This window comes from Salvelinus fontinalis, chromosome 21 (genome assembly GCF_029448725.1).
Source record: "Salvelinus fontinalis isolate EN_2023a chromosome 21, ASM2944872v1, whole genome shotgun sequence".
In the NCBI taxonomy this organism is placed as follows: Eukaryota; Metazoa; Chordata; class Actinopteri; order Salmoniformes; family Salmonidae; genus Salvelinus; species Salvelinus fontinalis.
Window position 1 is genome coordinate 28,940,286 of NC_074685.1, and position 18,185 is coordinate 28,958,470.

The 18,185-nt window shown below is 51.9% G+C and overlaps 1 protein-coding gene across 1 annotated transcript in view; it reads right to left on the reverse strand.

Moving 5' to 3' along the window:
- Window positions 1-17,084, reverse strand: part of LOC129818571 (oxysterol-binding protein 2-like) — a 33,065-nt gene extending 15,981 nt beyond the window's left edge. The window contains exons 1-2 of the mRNA XM_055874609.1: window positions 16,611-17,084; window positions 14,772-14,977 (exon numbers count right to left, since the gene is read on the reverse strand). Coding sequence (XP_055730584.1) covers window positions 14,772-14,977; window positions 16,611-16,771 — 367 coding nt within the window. The 5' untranslated portion in view covers window positions 16,772-17,084. The remainder of the gene's footprint in view (window positions 1-14,771; window positions 14,978-16,610) is intronic.
- Window positions 17,085-18,185: the final 1,101 nt, after the last annotated feature.

The window sequence follows — 18,185 nt, forward strand, 5'->3', positions numbered from 1 at the left end:
TTGTCAAAGACTCCAGCCACCCTAGTCATAGACTGTTCTCTCTGCTACCACACGGCAAGCGGTACCGGAGCGCCAAGTCTAGGTCCAAGAGGCTTCTAAACAGCTTCTACCCCCAAGCCATTAGACTCCTGAACATCTAATCAAATGGCTACCCAGACTATTTGCATTGCCCCCCCCCATCTTTTACGCTGCTGCTACTCTCTATTATTATCTATGCACAGTCACTTTAATAACTCTACCTACATGTACATATTACCTCAATTACCTCGATTAACCGGTGCCCCTGCACACTGACTCTGTACCCCCTGTATATAGCCTCGCTATTGTTATTTTACTGCTGCTCTTTAATTATTTGTTACTTTTATTTATTTTCTTTAGCTATTTTTCTTAAAACTGCATTGTTGGTTAAGGGCTTTTAAGTAAGCATTTCACTATAGGGTTTCACCTGTTGTATTCGGCGCGCGTGACAAATAAAATTTGAGGGGGGAAACTGGATTATTGAGCTCTCAGGGGAAGAAGATTAAAACGAGATAGTGAAAACTTCAGGCATCTGCATTGGTCCGATGACCCATATACAGCACAGTGGGAGAGAGAAAGATAAGAGTGCCCGGGAGATATCTCTCTCTCACACACACATACGTACCTCCGACAGCTGCGCGGCATGGTACTGCTATGGCACCAGGTAGTTTACAACTGCATCTACATAGTCACCAAAACATGTCTGTATGAATAGGCGCACCCCTGCTAAGACACAAACTGTGATAACGTAGTCTAAATGGACTGTGAGAAATATCTGCGATACAGTAGGACAGGAGGAGGGCTGCATGGTATGTTTGTGTGTGTGCGCGATCGTTAAGTACCCATCATCACTGTCATGTGTCATGTGTGGGTGTCAGAGGAAAACACGTCAGCAGGTAATTGTTCGAGATGGCCCTCGTTGGCCCTGATTCTGAGACATCTCACTATGATCCACCCCTACAGCTGATGGAGAGGGAACCCACAATAGGGACGGCGACAGAAAAGATCCCAGGAAGAGGAGAAACAGCTACTGCTACTAGAATACAATATGACCCTTACAGATGATGGAGATCGCAGCAGAGCTACCATCCAGTTAAATTAACTGGCGTGCCAATATATTATCACCTATGATGTTATTACTGAAGATCTCTGTAGTTATAATAATCAATCACCCAAAAGCCGATCACACGCAGACACACACATAGCCCATACAATCTCTCGCTCGCAAGTACGCTGGTACACGCACACACAAATGGCTTCAGTAAATCCCAATCTGGTGAACTTCTGATCGGACAAAACAATACCAGAACAATATCAGTCACTGTTAGGATGTACAACTTCTTAATATGGTGGCAGCTCTTTACTGGTGCCCAACCTCATTGACTAGGGAATTAGAGCAGAAACCATAAGACTGATACTGAATTAAAATCCACAGCTTTGGTAGAGTAATTGTAACGAACGTCGTAATCCTCCTCGTCTGAGGAGCAAGGATCGGACCAAAACGCAGCGTGGTATGTATCCATATTTATTTGAATACTTTTAAACACGAACAAAAACAATAAACAGAAAGAAACCAACGACGCTACAGTCCTGAACTTGAGAACATAAAAACATGAACGCACGAACAGGAACAATCACCCACAAACAAACAGTGAACACAGCCTACCTAAATATGGTTCCCAATCAGAGACAACGTAAAACACCTGCCTCTGATTTAGAACCATATCAGGCAAATCAGACACACCTAAACCAATGAGACACATAACATAGACTACACCCACCCAGCTCACGTCCTGACCAACTAAACAAAGACTAAACAAAGGAAATAAGGTCAGAAACGGGACAGTACCCCCCCCAAGGTGCGGACTCCGGCCGCAAGACCTGAACCTATAGGGGAGGGTCTGGGTGGGCGTCTCTCCACGGTGGCGGCTCTGGCGCTGGATGTGGCCCCCACTCCACCATCGTTAATCCCCGCTTTCGTGGCCTCCTCCTAATGATGACCCACCAAAATAACCCCACTGTACTGATGGGCCGCTCCAGACTGAGGGGCAGCTCCGGACTGAGGGGCAGCTCATGACTGAATGGCAGCTCATGACTGAATGGCAGCTCATGACTGAATGGCAGCTCATGACTGGCGGGCATCTCATGACTGGCGGGCATCTCATGACTGGCGGGCGGCTCTGGCAGCTCCTGACTGGGTGGCGGCTCTGGCAGCTCCTGACTGACTGGCGGCTCTGGCAGCTCCTGACTGACTGGCGGCTCTGGCAGTTCCTGGCTGACTGGCGGCTCCTGGCTGACTGGCGGCTCCTGGCTGACTGGCGGCTCTGGCAGCTCCTGGCCGACTGGCGGCTCCTGGCTGACTGGCGGCTCTGGCGGCTCCTGGCTGACTGGCGGCTCCTGGCTGACTGGCGACTCCTGGCAGGTCCTGGCTGACTGACGACTCTGGCAGGTCCTGGCTGACTGACGACTCTGGCAGGTCCTGGCGGCTCCTGGCTGACTGGCGGCTCCTGGCTGACTGGCGGCTCTGGCAGCTCCTGCCTGACTGACGACTCTGGCAGGTCCTGGCTGACTGACGACTCTGGCAGGTCCTGGCTGACTGACGACTCTGGCAGGTCCTGGCTGACTGACGACTCTGGCAGCTCCTGGCTGACTGGCGGCTCCTGGCTGACTGGCGGCTCTGGCGGCTCCTGGCTGACTGGCGGCTCTGGCGGCTCCTGGCTGACTGGCGGCTCTGGCGGCTCCTGGCTGACTGGCGGCTCTGGCGGCTCTGGCAGCTCCTGGCTGACTGGCGGCTCTGGCCGGTCCTGGCTGACTGGCGGCTCTGGCCGGTCCTGGCTGACTGGCGGCTCTGGCCGGTCCTGGCTGACTGGCGGCTCTGGCAGGTCCTGGCTGACTGGCGGCTCTGGCAGGTCCTGGCTGACTGGCGACTCTGGCAGGTCCTGGCTGACTGGCGACTCTGGCAGGTCCTGGCTGACTGGCGACTCTGGCAGGTCCTGGCTGACTGGCGACTCTGGCAGGTCCTGGCTGACTGGCGACTCTGGCAGGTCCTGGCTGACTGGCGACTCTGGCAGGTCCTGGCTGACTGGCGGCTCCTGGCTGACTGGCGACTCTTGGCAGCTCCTGGCTGACTGACGACTCTGGCAGGTCCTGGCTGACTGACGACTCTGGCAGGTCCTGGCGGCTCCTGGCTGACTGGCGGCTCCTGGCTGACTGGCGGCTCTGGCAGCTCCTGCCTGACTGACGACTCTGGCAGGTCCTGGCTGACTGACGACTCTGGCAGGTCCTGGCTGACTGACGACTCTGGCAGGTCCTGGCTGACTGACGACTCTGGCAGCTCCTGGCTGACTGGCGGCTCCTGGCTGACTGGCGGCTCTGGCAGCTCCTGGCTGACTGGCGGCTCTGGCAGCTCCTGGCTGACTGGCGGCTCTGGCGGCTCCTGGCTGACTGGCGGCTCTGGCGGCTCTGGCAGCTCCTGGCTGACTGGCGGCTCTGGCCGGTCCTGGCTGACTGGCGGCTCTGGCCGGTCCTGGCTGACTGGCGGCTCTGGCCGGTCCTGGCTGACTGGCGGCTCTGGCAGGTCCTGGCTGACTGGCGGCTCTGGCAGGTCCTGGCTGACTGGCGACTCTGGCAGGTCCTGGCTGACTGGCGACTCTGGCAGGTCCTGGCTGACTGGCGACTCTGGCAGGTCCTGGCTGACTGGCGACTCTGGCAGGTCCTGGCTGACTGGCGACTCTGGCAGGTCCTGGCTGACTGGCGACTCTGGCAGGTCCTGGCTGACTGACGACTCTGGCAGGTCCTGGCTGACTGACGACTCTGGCAGGTCCTGGCTGACTGACGACTCTGGCAGGTCCTGGCTGACTGACGACTCTGGCAGGTCCTGGCTGACTGACGGCACTGGCAGGTCCTGGCTGACTGACGGCACTGGCGGCTCCTGACTGGCGGGCAGCTCTAGCGGCTCCTGACTGACGGACGGCTCTAGCGGCTCCTGACTGATGGACGGCTCTAGTGGCTCAGGACAGACGGGCGGCTTTGACGGCTCAGGACAGACGGGCGGCTCAGACGGCGCTGGGCAGCGCAGGCGGCGCTGGGCAGACGGACAGCTCAGATGGCGCTTGGCAGACGGGCAGCGCAGGCGGCGCTGGGCAGACGGGTAGCTCAGACGGTGCTGGGCAGGCGGACAGCGCAGACGGCGCTGGGCAGACGGCAGACTCTGGCCGGCTGAGGCGCACAGTAGGCCTGGTGCGTGGTGCCGGAACTGGTGGTACCGGGCTATGGACACGCACCTCAAGGCTAGTGCGGGGAGGAGGAACAGGACGTACTGGACTCTGGAGACGCACAGGAAGCTTGGTGCATGGTGTTGGCACTGGTGGTACTGGGCCGAGGACACGCACCTCAGGGCGAGTGCGGGGAAGAGGAACAGGGCGTATTGGACTGTCGAGGTGCACTATAGGCCTGGTGCGTGGTACCGGTACTGGTGGTACCGGGCTGAGAACACGCACCTCAGGATGAGTGCAAGAAGCAGGAACATGACACACCGGGTTGTGAAGGTGTACTGGAGACCTGGTGTGTATATCCGGCATCAAATCTTCCGGAACTTTAACACAAGTTTCAGGCTGAGTACGAGGAACTGACACAGGTGGCATCTGACAGGTAACACGCTCCTCAGGGCGAATGCCATGCATACTCTGCCAAACCAACAGCTCTCTCTCTTCACTCTCCTCCAATTTCGTCAACAACTCCTCGAATGTCTCATAATCTCCCCTCCGTTCACTCTCCTCCAATCTGTCCAATAACTCCTCGACAATCTCAGACTCACCCCTCAACTTCGTCGACTGCTCCAAGTGCCCCCCCCCCCCCCCCCCCCCAAGAATTTTTTGGGGCTGTCTCTCGGGCTTCCTACCATGTCGCCGTGCTGCCTCCATTCGCCGGTATCCCTCCGCACATTGCTCCATAGAATCCCAGGCGGGCTCCGGCACTCTCCCTGGGTCGACCGACCACCTGTCTATTTCCTCCCAAGTAGTGTAACCCAGATCCTCATTCTGCTGCCGAGCTAGCTCCTCAAAACGCCGCCGCTCTGCTTTCGCTGCCTCCAGCTCTGCCTTGAGGCAGCGATATTCCCCTGGCTGTGCCCAGGGTCCTCTCCCGTCTAGGATTTCCTTCCACGTCCAGGAGTCTTGACATCGCTGCTGCTGCTGCTTTTTACCACGCTGCTTGGTCCTGGTTTGGTGGGTGATTCAGTAACGAACGTCGTAATCCTCCTCGTCTGAGGAGGAGCAAAGATCGGACCAAAACGCAGCGTGGTATGTATCCATATTTATTTGAATACTTTTAAACACAAACAAAAACAATAAACAGAAAGAAACCAACGACGCTACAGTCCTGAACTTGAGAACATAAAAACATGAACGCACGAACAGGAACAATCACCCACAAACAAACAGTGAACACAGCCTACCTAAATATGGTTCCCAATCAGAGACAACGTAAAACACCTGCCTCTGATTTAGAACCATATCAGGCAAATCAGACACACCTAAACCAATGAGACACATAACATAGACTACACCCACCCAGCTCACGTCCTGACCAACTAAACAAAGACTAAACAAAGGAAATAAGGTCAGAAACGGGACAGTACCCCCCCCAAGGTGCGGACTCCGGCCGCAAGACCTGAACCTATAGGGGAGGGTCTGGGTGGGCGTCTCTCCACGGTGGCGGCTCTGGCGCTGGATGTGGCCCCCACTCCACCATCGTTAATCCCCGCTTTCGTGGCCTCCTCCTAATGATGACCCACCAAAATAACCCCACTGTACTGATGGGCCGCTCCAGACTGAGGGGCAGCTCCGGACTGAGGGGCAGCTCATGACTGAATGGCAGCTCATGACTGAATGGCAGCTCATGACTGAATGGCAGCTCATGACTGGCGGGCATCTCATGACTGGCGGGCATCTCATGACTGGCGGGCGGCTCTGGCAGCTCCTGACTGGGTGGCGGCTCTGGCAGCTCCTGACTGACTGGCGGCTCTGGCAGCTCCTGACTGACTGGCGGCTCTGGCAGTTCCTGGCTGACTGGCGGCTCCTGGCTGACTGGCGGCTCCTGGCTGACTGGCGGCTCTGGCGGCTCCTGGCTGACTGGCGGCTCCTGGCCGACTGGCGGCTCCTGGCTGACTGGCGGCTCTGGCGGCTCCTGGCTGACTGGCGGCTCCTGGCTGACTGGCGACTCCTGGCAGGTCCTGGCTGACTGACGACTCTGGCAGGTCCTGGCTGACTGACGACTCTGGCAGGTCCTGGCGGCTCCTGGCTGACTGGCGGCTCCTGGCTGACTGGCGGCTCTGGCAGCTCCTGCCTGACTGACGACTCTGGCAGGTCCTGGCTGACTGACGACTCTGGCAGGTCCTGGCTGACTGACGACTCTGGCAGGTCCTGGCTGACTGACGACTCTGGCAGCTCCTGGCTGACTGGCGGCTCCTGGCTGACTGGCGGCTCTGGCAGCTCCTGGCTGACTGGCGGCTCTGGCGGCTCCTGGCTGACTGGCGGCTCTGGCGGCTCCTGGCTGACTGGCGGCTCTGGCGGCTCTGGCAGCTCCTGGCTGACTGGCGGCTCTGGCCGGTCCTGGCTGACTGGCGGCTCTGGCCGGTCCTGGCTGACTGGCGGCTCTGGCCGGTCCTGGCTGACTGGCGGCTCTGGCAGGTCCTGGCTGACTGGCGGCTCTGGCAGGTCCTGGCTGACTGGCGACTCTGGCAGGTCCTGGCTGACTGGCGACTCTGGCAGGTCCTGGCTGACTGGCGACTCTGGCAGGTCCTGGCTGACTGGCGACTCTGGCAGGTCCTGGCTGACTGGCGACTCTGGCAGGTCCTGGCTGACTGGCGACTCTGGCAGGTCCTGGCTGACTGGCGGCTCCTGGCTGACTGGCGACTCTTGGCAGCTCCTGGCTGACTGACGACTCTGGCAGGTCCTGGCTGACTGACGACTCTGGCAGGTCCTGGCGGCTCCTGGCTGACTGGCGGCTCCTGGCTGACTGGCGGCTCTGGCAGCTCCTGCCTGACTGACGACTCTGGCAGGTCCTGGCTGACTGACGACTCTGGCAGGTCCTGGCTGACTGACGACTCTGGCAGGTCCTGGCTGACTGACGACTCTGGCAGCTCCTGGCTGACTGGCGGCTCCTGGCTGACTGGCGGCTCTGGCAGCTCCTGGCTGACTGGCGGCTCTGGCAGCTCCTGGCTGACTGGCGGCTCTGGCGGCTCCTGGCTGACTGGCGGCTCTGGCGGCTCTGGCAGCTCCTGGCTGACTGGCGGCTCTGGCCGGTCCTGGCTGACTGGCGGCTCTGGCCGGTCCTGGCTGACTGGCGGCTCTGGCCGGTCCTGGCTGACTGGCGGCTCTGGCAGGTCCTGGCTGACTGGCGGCTCTGGCAGGTCCTGGCTGACTGGCGACTCTGGCAGGTCCTGGCTGACTGGCGACTCTGGCAGGTCCTGGCTGACTGGCGACTCTGGCAGGTCCTGGCTGACTGGCGACTCTGGCAGGTCCTGGCTGACTGGCGACTCTGGCAGGTCCTGGCTGACTGGCGACTCTGGCAGGTCCTGGCTGACTGACGACTCTGGCAGGTCCTGGCTGACTGACGACTCTGGCAGGTCCTGGCTGACTGACGACTCTGGCAGGTCCTGGCTGACTGACGACTCTGGCAGGTCCTGGCTGACTGACGGCACTGGCAGGTCCTGGCTGACTGACGGCACTGGCGGCTCCTGACTGGCGGGCAGCTCTAGCGGCTCCTGACTGACGGACGGCTCTAGCGGCTCCTGACTGATGGACGGCTCTAGTGGCTCAGGACAGACGGGCGGCTTTGACGGCTCAGGACAGACGGGCGGCTCAGACGGCGCTGGGCAGCGCAGGCGGCGCTGGGCAGACGGACAGCTCAGATGGCGCTTGGCAGACGGGCAGCGCAGGCGGCGCTGGGCAGACGGGTAGCTCAGACGGTGCTGGGCAGGCGGACAGCGCAGACGGCGCTGGGCAGACGGCAGACTCTGGCCGGCTGAGGCGCACAGTAGGCCTGGTGCGTGGTGCCGGAACTGGTGGTACCGGGCTATGGACACGCACCTCAAGGCTAGTGCGGGGAGGAGGAACAGGACGTACTGGACTCTGGAGACGCACAGGAAGCTTGGTGCATGGTGTTGGCACTGGTGGTACTGGGCCGAGGACACGCACCTCAGGGCGAGTGCGGGGAAGAGGAACAGGGCGTATTGGACTGTCGAGGTGCACTATAGGCCTGGTGCGTGGTACCGGTACTGGTGGTACCGGGCTGAGAACACGCACCTCAGGATGAGTGCAAGAAGCAGGAACATGACACACCGGGTTGTGAAGGTGTACTGGAGACCTGGTGTGTATATCCGGCATCAAATCTTCCGGAACTTTAACACAAGTTTCAGGCTGAGTACGAGGAACTGACACAGGTGGCATCTGACAGGTAACACGCTCCTCAGGGCGAATGCCATGCATACTCTGCCAAACCAACAGCTCTCTCTCTTCACTCTCCTCCAATTTCGTCAACAACTCCTCGAATGTCTCATAATCTCCCCTCCGTTCACTCTCCTCCAATCTGTCCAATAACTCCTCGACAATCTCAGACTCACCCCTCAACTTCGTCGACTGCTCCAAGGCCCCCCCCCCCCCCCCCCCCAAGAATTTTTTGGGGCTGTCTCTCGGGCTTCCTACCATGTCGCCGTGCTGCCTCCATTCGCCGGTATCCCTCCGCACATTGCTCCATAGAATCCCAGGCGGGCTCCGGCACTCTCCCTGGGTCGACCGACCACCTGTCTATTTCCTCCCAAGTAGTGTAACCCAGATCCTCATTCTGCTGCCGAGCTAGCTCCTCAAAACGCCGCCGCTCTGCTTTCGCTGCCTCCAGCTCTGCCTTGAGGCAGCGATATTCCCCTGGCTGTGCCCAGGGTCCTCTCCCGTCTAGGATTTCCTTCCACGTCCAGGAGTCTTGACATCGCTGCTGCTGCTGCTTTTTACCACGCTGCTTGGTCCTGGTTTGGTGGGTGATTCAGTAACGAACGTCGTAATCCTCCTCGTCTGAGGAGGAGCAAAGATCGGACCAAAACGCAGCGTGGTATGTATCCATATTTATTTGAATACTTTTAAACACAAACAAAAACAATAAACAGAAAGAAACCAACGACGCTACAGTCCTGAACTTGAGAACATAAAAACATGAACGCACGAACAGGAACAACCACCCACAAACAAACAGTGAACACAGCCTACCTAAATATGGTTCCCAATCAGAGACAACGTAAAACACCTGCCTCTGATTGAGAACCATATCAGGCAAATCAGACACACCTAAACCAATGAGACACATAACATAGACTACACCCACCCAGCTCACATCCTGACCAAGTAAACAAAGACTAAACAAAGGAAATAAGGTCAGGAACGTGACAGTAATATAGTTAGTTACCTTTCAGTCGGTCAACTCAGTATAACAAAGCTTTGGGAGTGTAATGTAGCTAGTTATCTTTCAGTCGGTCAACTCAGTATAACACAGCTTTGGGAGTGTAATGAAGTTCGTTATCTTTCAGTCGGTCAACTCAGTATAACACAGCTTTGTGAGTGTAATGTAGCTAGTTATCTTTCAGTCGGTCAATTCAGTTCAACACAGCTTTGGGGAGTTTGCGTACTAGCGCCCTCTACTGAAGAACATTAGAATCATGCCTGACAAGTTATTTTTTAATTTTTAATTTATTTTATTTTTTTATCCCATTTTCTCCCCAATTTTCGTGGTATCCAATCGCTAGTAATTACTACCTTGTCTCATCGCTACAACTCCCGTACGGGCACGGGAGAGACGAAGGTCGAAAGCCATGCGTCCTCCGAAGCACAACCCAACCAGCCGTACTGCTTCTTAACACAGCGCGCCTCCAACCCGGAAGCCAGCCGCACCAATGTGTCGGAGGAAACACCGTGTACCTGGCCCCCCTTGGTTGGCGCGCACTGCGCCCGGCCCGCCACAGGAGTCGCTGGAGCGCGATGAGACAAGGATATCCCTACCGGCCAAACCCTCCCTACCCCGGACGACGCTATGCCAATTGTGCGTCGCCCCACGGACCTCCCGGTCGCGGCCGGCTGCGACAGAGCCTGGGCGCGAACCCAGAGACTCTGGTGGCGCAGTTAGCACTGCGATGCAGTGCCCTAGACCACTGCGCCACCCGGGAGGCATGCCTGACAAGTTCAATGAACACCGTGCCTCACCGGAAGCCCCGCCTTCCACAGGTGATAAACCCACTTCAGAGTCTACAAATTCAGAATGCTCACGCACAACCGGTTGTTCTAGTCAGCGGTTGGTTCACCTCCATCGTCCTGAAGGACGAGTACTGTCATGTGGCCATGTATCCCCCTCACAGGAAAGTTCCTGAGGTTCCATTTCGAGGCTGTAGCCTACGAGTTCTGTTCCTCCCTTTTGGGATTTCCCTCTCGCCTCACACTTTCACTAAAGTTGTGGATGCGGGTTTGGCACCTATGCAGAGTCTGCGGCTCAGTATATTGGACTACCTGGTCAAATGGCTGGTGATAGCAGAGTCGAGGGAGTATGTGGTGTTACATGAAGATCCTCTCCTACAAGACCCTCCTGCTCATGGCTTTGGCCTCGGCAAAACGCATTGAAGATCTCCAAGCATTATCCATTCACCCCTCCTGTATGAAGTTCGCCCTTGGCAACTTGAAGGTGACGTTGCATCCTAATGCGGCCTTCGCCCCTAAGGTCATGACTATGTCTTACAGATCTCTAGCTTTTGAGCTTTTCGCTTCCTCAGTATGCTTCTGAGGAGGTTACATGCCGTGTGTCTGGTACAAGCGCTACGCATGTACATTGACTGGTCAGGGGTGTCCGTGACTAACTTTTTGTCTGTTTTGCTAATCTGACTCATGGTAGAGTGCGTTCGAAGCAGCGTCTCTCCCACTGGATTGTGGAGGCCATTTCTCTGGCATATGATAGCAAAAGGCAGGGATTACCTAACGGTGTACACACCCACTCCACCTGGGGTCTGGCAGCGTCTTGGGCGTTGTTTAAAGGGTTGCCTGTAGGAGATATTTGTGCTGCGGCGAGTTGGGCGTCACCACACACTTTTGTGAGGTTTTATTGCTGGATGTCACCTCCCCCCAGTGTAGCCCACAGTATGCTTACGGCTGGGGCAAAAGAGGGTCATTAAGCAGCGTGCAAATTGAACAATAGCCAGGTACTGCAGGTTTTACTGTCGGGCTCTGGGAGGTCTGCAGTGGGCCATTTAATTTAGTGTCCGCTGAGGTGGGCTTAGGGATTGATTTCACATCCCCATAGCTATGTTGTACCGAGTTGACAGACTGAAAGGGAAGGTACAGTTATGACTATGACTATTGTTCCCTGAAGGAGGGAAACAAGGTACAACATCAGTTTGACCCCGCACTGCCTAGTTCTGGGCTCATTGAAGAGCGATACTGAATTTAAGGATTCCGTGTGGAAGGCGGGGCTTCCGTTGAGGCACGGTGTTCATTGGCCTTGTCAGGCGTGATTCTAATGTTCTTCAGTAGAGGGCGCTAGCCCGCGAACGCCACATAGCTGTGTTGTACCTCGTTTCCCTCCTTCAGGGAACAGTAGTTATAGTCATAACTGTACGTTTACTGACATAACTATTATTGCACCATCAGTGTCCACTGTACTGTAAGCACTTTGAGCCATGGGCAAATGTAAAACCATCTAAATGCGCTCAGACCCTTCAAATCCTGTTGACTTAGGCTAGCTTTATTGCTACATATGTTTGTTTGGCCGCACAGACCCTAGCCACTTGCCTGGCTGTTATTGTAAATAATAATTGACTTGTTAAATAAAGGTTGAATAAAGAAACAAAGGACTTTAAAGTTTGAACCCATGTTCATAAACACACAAGCATACACAAACAAACCAACCTTCCAGAGGGTAAGACTACTGGGGACAGAGGCAGAGGCCCACCCCTCTCCTATGAATGCAGAGCCTGAGAAAATCTGTCATAAACCCTATCTGTAGAAAAACATACTTTACATTTAATAGACCTATTACCACCATCTGTCATATTTAGGTCAGTTCAAATCAATAAGGAGGAAAAAGAGAAAGCTTCGACTGCATTTTCGCCAAGAAAAGCGAACATATAAAAGATGCCAAATAACAAAGTAGCAGCTAAATCACACTTGTCCCATTGTGCAGCTGAAAAATTAAATAAGAGGCCCAATGAGGTTGATTGGTGTTCAGCTCATCAATCTTGTGAAACACTAGTGGGAAATCTGTCATAGTTCATAAACACACACACTAGTAAAGTCCCATCCAGAAATAAGCCTACCCCACTTACTCTCAAAGTGAATTAGCATGAGGACAAAAGAAAAATACCTTACATTACAACACAGGGAATTCATACAAACACACACACACACACACACACACACACACACACACACACACACACACACACACACACACACACACACACACACACACACACACACACACACCCTCCACTATAGCTTACTTGACATTTCTGTCCTCAATATAATTATAGCAGGTAATCAATACTTACAGAGGAAAATTCATTACAGAGGCTGCATTCAATCTCTTTCTCTTCTCCTTACAGTGCAGACGGAAAGAAAATTCTCTCAATTAAAATATGAAGCAACCCTCCCTCTTACTCCCCTGCCTCTCTCTCCTTCACCTTCTCTTGCTTCCTCCTCTCTATCCCTCTCACTCTCCATAGCAGAGTGGGAGGAGGAGTTAAAATGCTGGAGGATCACTTCATTCAGCTCTGGCTGTCGTCATATTCAGAAAAAAGGGAGGGGGAGGGAGAGAGAGGGGTAGAGAGGAAAATAGAGAGCAAGTATGTGAGGGAAGATGGAAATTAGATGTGAAAGAGTGAGTAAGAGAGAGAGAGAGAGAGAGACTGGGCCACCATTACAAACTGTACCCTTGCACCATCCTTGGCAGTCACCCTCATTTGCACATGCCCACGAAGTGCAATTCAGAGACCTGGACTGAGACCAGCAATTGGTGGAGACATAGCTCAGAATTAGACTGTTCAATCAAGCCAATTTATTTTAAAGGACCCTAGAGCAGTGGGCCCAATTAGCAATGCAATGTGCAGAAAGGCCACATGATAGCACTGGAAGATTTTATAGGAACAGACAACAAACCGCCAAAGTAAAATTATATTTAAATGTTGCATTATACACTGCGCAAAAAAATAAAGGGAACACTTAAACAACACAATGTAACTCCAAGTCAATCACACTTCTGTGAAATAAAACTGTCCACTTAGGAAGCAACACTGATTGACAATACATTTCACATGCTGTTGTAAAAATGGAATAGACAAAAGGTGGAAATTAAAGGCAATTAGCAAGACACCCTCAATAAAGGAGTGATTCTGCAGGTGGTGACCACAGACCAGGTATTGTGTGTAACAGTGATAACACCAAGTAAAACTGAAATGATAACTTAAAACACAAAATATAAATATCCATTAACAAACTTCTTATAGCTTAGACTAATTTCCACTACCTGAACACATACTACTTAAATAAAAAACAGCCTTTTCTTAGTAAAACGCAAAAGTAAAAATGAAATAAATACAGTAGTCTTTCCACCATATAGTCAGACACATTCTATTCACAGGCTTGTACACAGCACAGAGGTTGTAGTAGCATTTTAGCAGTGCAGGAGATGCTGATATGCACATTTGTGGCCTGCTGGAGGTCATTTTGCAAGGCTCTGGCAGTGCTCCTCCTGCTCAAAGGCAGAGGTAGCGGTCCTGCTGCTGGGTTGTTGCCCTCCTACGGCCTCCTCCACGTCTCCTGATGTACTGGCCTGTCTCCTGGTAGCGCCTCCATGCTCTGGACACTACGCTGACAGACACAGCAAACCTTCTTGCCACAGCTCGCATTGATGTGCCATCCTGGATGAGCTGCACTACCTGAGCCACTTGTGTGGGTTGTAGACTCCGTCTCATGCTACCACTAGAGTGAGAGCACCGCCAGCATTCAAAAGTGACCAAAACATCAGCCAGGAAGCATAGGAACTGAGAAGTGGTCTGTGGTCACCACCTGCAGAATCACTCCTTTATTGAGGGTGTCTTGCTAATTGCCTTTCATTTCCACCTTTTGTCTATTCCATTTGCACAACAGTATGTGAAATTTATTGTCAATCAGTGTTGCTTCCTAAGTGGACAGTTTGATTTCACAGAAGTGTGATTGACTTGGAGTTACATTGTGTTGTTTAAGTGTTCCCTTTATTTTTTTGAGCAGTGTATATGGAGAAAACAGGGATACTAGTTCCATTCGTTTAGCAAGTGCACCACCTTGTGGTTGATGCATGAATAACACTGGTAACCTTGACATTGAATACTACACTACAATTTGTTTACCTCAGGTCCTTAACCTTATAATTTTCAGAAAAGTAGTGGATGCTTTAAAGGTTAGTCAACGTCGCAATATACATTCTCACCTTGAATGAGAAGAAAGCCCAAAGGTCAAATATCCCAGAGAGTTTCATATTGGTTTGATATAACTTTTCATCATTTATAGTCCAATTCCTTTCAACAGGGTCACAAATCACTGTGTTCTGTACAGTAGTACAGCCACAATTCCTACAGTTTGGTTCTATTTTCGTTATTTCTAAATATATACGAAGCTAAGCATTCTTTACCCACTCTCCCATTTAAAACCTCCCAATCCACCCAAATATGATTTTCCTCTTGCTCGCACCTGATTGGTGCATCATGTGAGTGGTGTTGGCCTTAGCCTGTTGGAGAGCCGAGACCCAGCGCTGACTCTCCCCATCGGAAGTGGCCTTCAGGTGGTAGTTTCGCCCTCCGCTGGTCAGCACCAGGTGGCAGGTGTCACCCACCTCAATGTGTGCCGTCGCCAGGGTGATGGTGCCACGGCAAGTGTGGGCCATCTCTGCCTGAGTCCTAATGCACAGAGACACATTCACACACAGACACACGTACACACACAGAGATAGGGGAGAAGAGGCTGCTGACTAAATCTAGTTCTAGAGACAGAAATTATACATAAAAGGGCATGCATACTCTCGCACACACACAAATCCACACACATGCAATTGTTTAATATTTCATAGAAGTATCCCACTTGAGCATAGCTGATGTGAGTGCTTGGAAGTGTGTTCGTGTGTGCGTGTCGGTGCAATGTGCATGCGTTGGTCAGGGCATAAACTCTTTATACAGTGGTAGTACTCGAGAGTACAGTTACATAAACACACATGCCACAGAGGAGAGTGGAAAGAGAGGGAAAGTAGAGTTGAATCTACAAAGGAGCAGTGCATAAAACCCATTAGGCTCTATAAAAACACAGTGAACACGATAGCTCCTACATTAGGCTCTAAGTCTAATGTGTTCAAACGGTATGCGCCCCACAGCCTTGGGGGGGCTACAGCTGCTGGAGTATGTCTGTGGTACTGAATGACTGAATGGAAGTTTTTGCATTCACCACCAGTCCTTGCATCTATGCTTTTCAGTTTCTCTATCTGTGTCCATCTCTCTTTGTTGTGAATGACATAACAGCAGAGCTGTGCATTCCCACCCGAGACTGTAGGGCAACCTGTAGGGCAGCCTACACACACACACACACACACACACACACACACACACACACACACACACACACACACACACACACACACACACACACACACACACACACACACACACACACGCGCGCCTCTGACTAATGCCTCACAATTAAAGTGCATAACACTGACTGACATCACTCACTATTAACTGGTTTTAGGGAAATGTGCCTAACTGGCCATTACTGAATCAGCAGACCACACTTTCACACATTTGTAAAGCATCATGATGCATCAGGTAAAACATGTCCTATATTATCATCATCATAATGAAATGTTAGGACCTAGATAGGTCCCCTACTTGTTAATGTACATAGAGCATACTACACTACATACAATGACAGTCGTTCCTGGAATAGAACATATCTAGGCATAAATAAATGAATGAAATGTTCCAGAATATTATCTAAAATATTTTTCACAGGTTCATCTATAACAATTCTCTAAATGACATTTGCAAAAATATCAATGACTACATCATATAGGCGAAAATATTTATTCACTCATTTGGAGTCTGATACGTTTCTAGCTAGCTAGATATTTTGGGGGGTTATGCTAATTGTGTCCAGCTAGCTCATTCTTAATTTATGCCATGTCATTGACTGTGACTAGAGAATTGTCTTCCTGTGGGAATGGGAGGGGATGAAGCTCGTGGCATGCAGTTCTTAATTGCCACATAACGTTATCTAAACAGATAAGATACTTGTTTTGATGAGTAATATTGGCTTACCTAGCTAGCTAGCTATGTTAGTTAAAAAGCCACGGAATTTATATAAATTATGAACGTCAAGCACATTCTATAGACTGTCAACTACATGTTTAATCTAAAAGAACAGTCACTGTGGGATTGGTTTGAAACTGCACTGGATTTTGCTAGGATTAATGCAGTGCCAGCTAGCCTGATTTGACATCTACAGTAGATAGCTAGCGCGTAGCTAGCTGCTAGCAAATATTACCTGTAATATGACAGAAGGCCGTTGCTAAGGACGAACCACCGGCGTTGGTAGCCCTTCAAGTAGTTTGTCCATTTATACAGCCAGCCTTTGTAGGTATCAGACCCCGCAGGTTGCCCCCCTGAAGAAGTAGGGGAAGGCAAACTCTTCACCGGTTCACTCATTTGCCCCACTGTCAGCGGTAGATGGAGTCAGAGCAGAGGAATCAACACAGCTGTAGCTTGCTCTGTGTGGAGGGATGATACAGCTAGCTAGCTTGCCTATGATTCATAGTACGAAAGACCAACACCGCACCTGCTTTACCCATCATGTAACGTTAACGCCGATGAGGTAACCCACTGTAATAGCTATTAGTCGTTCAGCTAGATGAAGGGGTTGCCACGGCGATGGAGAGCGTGTTTAACCTTCTCCTCCTAACCTAGTTGAGCCTTCAGCACTGGTCCTGATGAGAGTAAGGTGTGTGACGTAAATAGTGGAGGGGAGTCGACTCTGAAATAATCGATTCCTCGACTCCTTGACCGTCGATTCCCGTTGTCGACTCATTTATGGATGTCAAGCTTCAATTGCGCTAGGAATCGACTCCTCAACTCCTAACATTCATTATTTTTGCAACGAATTAAACTATTTTCCGTAGTCTACTTCGAGAACACAAACTCTCGCATCTTTCACAGTGGTTGGCTGTTGATCTCCTAGGCTAGGGCTACCTTCCTGTAGGTTTTCGCTCCAACCACAGTTGTAACTAACCTGATTCAGTTGATGAAGCAGCTAATTATTGAATCCGATGCGCTAGATCCGGGCTAGATTGAAAACCTACAGGATGGAGAGTCCTGTCCTAGGCAATACATCGCAAAGCAGGAACCCTGTTGCTATTATTTCCAGAATTATCAGAATTAAAAAAATTAACCAGGGACCCCAAAGACTACCTGAACCTCCCAAAATAAACAAAATCTCTGGTTCCATGACCTCACTACTCATTATCCCAACTGACTTTGGCTCCTTTCTAAAACAAACTTCTACAGGCAAAAAAAATCTTTCTACATCTCTCTGGGTAGCCAAACTGGTATTTCACTGACAAAGTTCAGTTGGGGGTGTCTTGGGGGCCAAAGTAGAAATGTTTGCCGATGGTGGGTACATTCTTACCTTTAGCCATACAGTCAATCAATCAAAATGTATATATAAAGCACTTCTTACATCAGCTAATGTTACAAAGTGCTGTACAGAAACCCAGCCTAAAACCCCAAACAGCAAGCAATGCAGGTGTAGAAGCACGGTGGCAAGGAAAACTCCCTAGAAAGGCCAGAACCTAGGAAGAAACCTAGAGAGGAACCAGGCATGAATGTGGTACCCTCAGGCGTTTGGAAAATTCTCCCAAGGATGAACCAGACTTGTGGATGGCTACAATATTTTTTCTGAGGTCGGCTAATTTCTTTTGATTTTCCTATGATGTCAAGTAAAGAGGCACTGAGTTCGAAGGTAGGCCTTGAAATACATCCACAGGTACACCTCCAATTGACTCAAATTATGTCAATTATCCTATCAGAAGCTTTTAAAGCCATGACATCATTATCTGGAATTTTC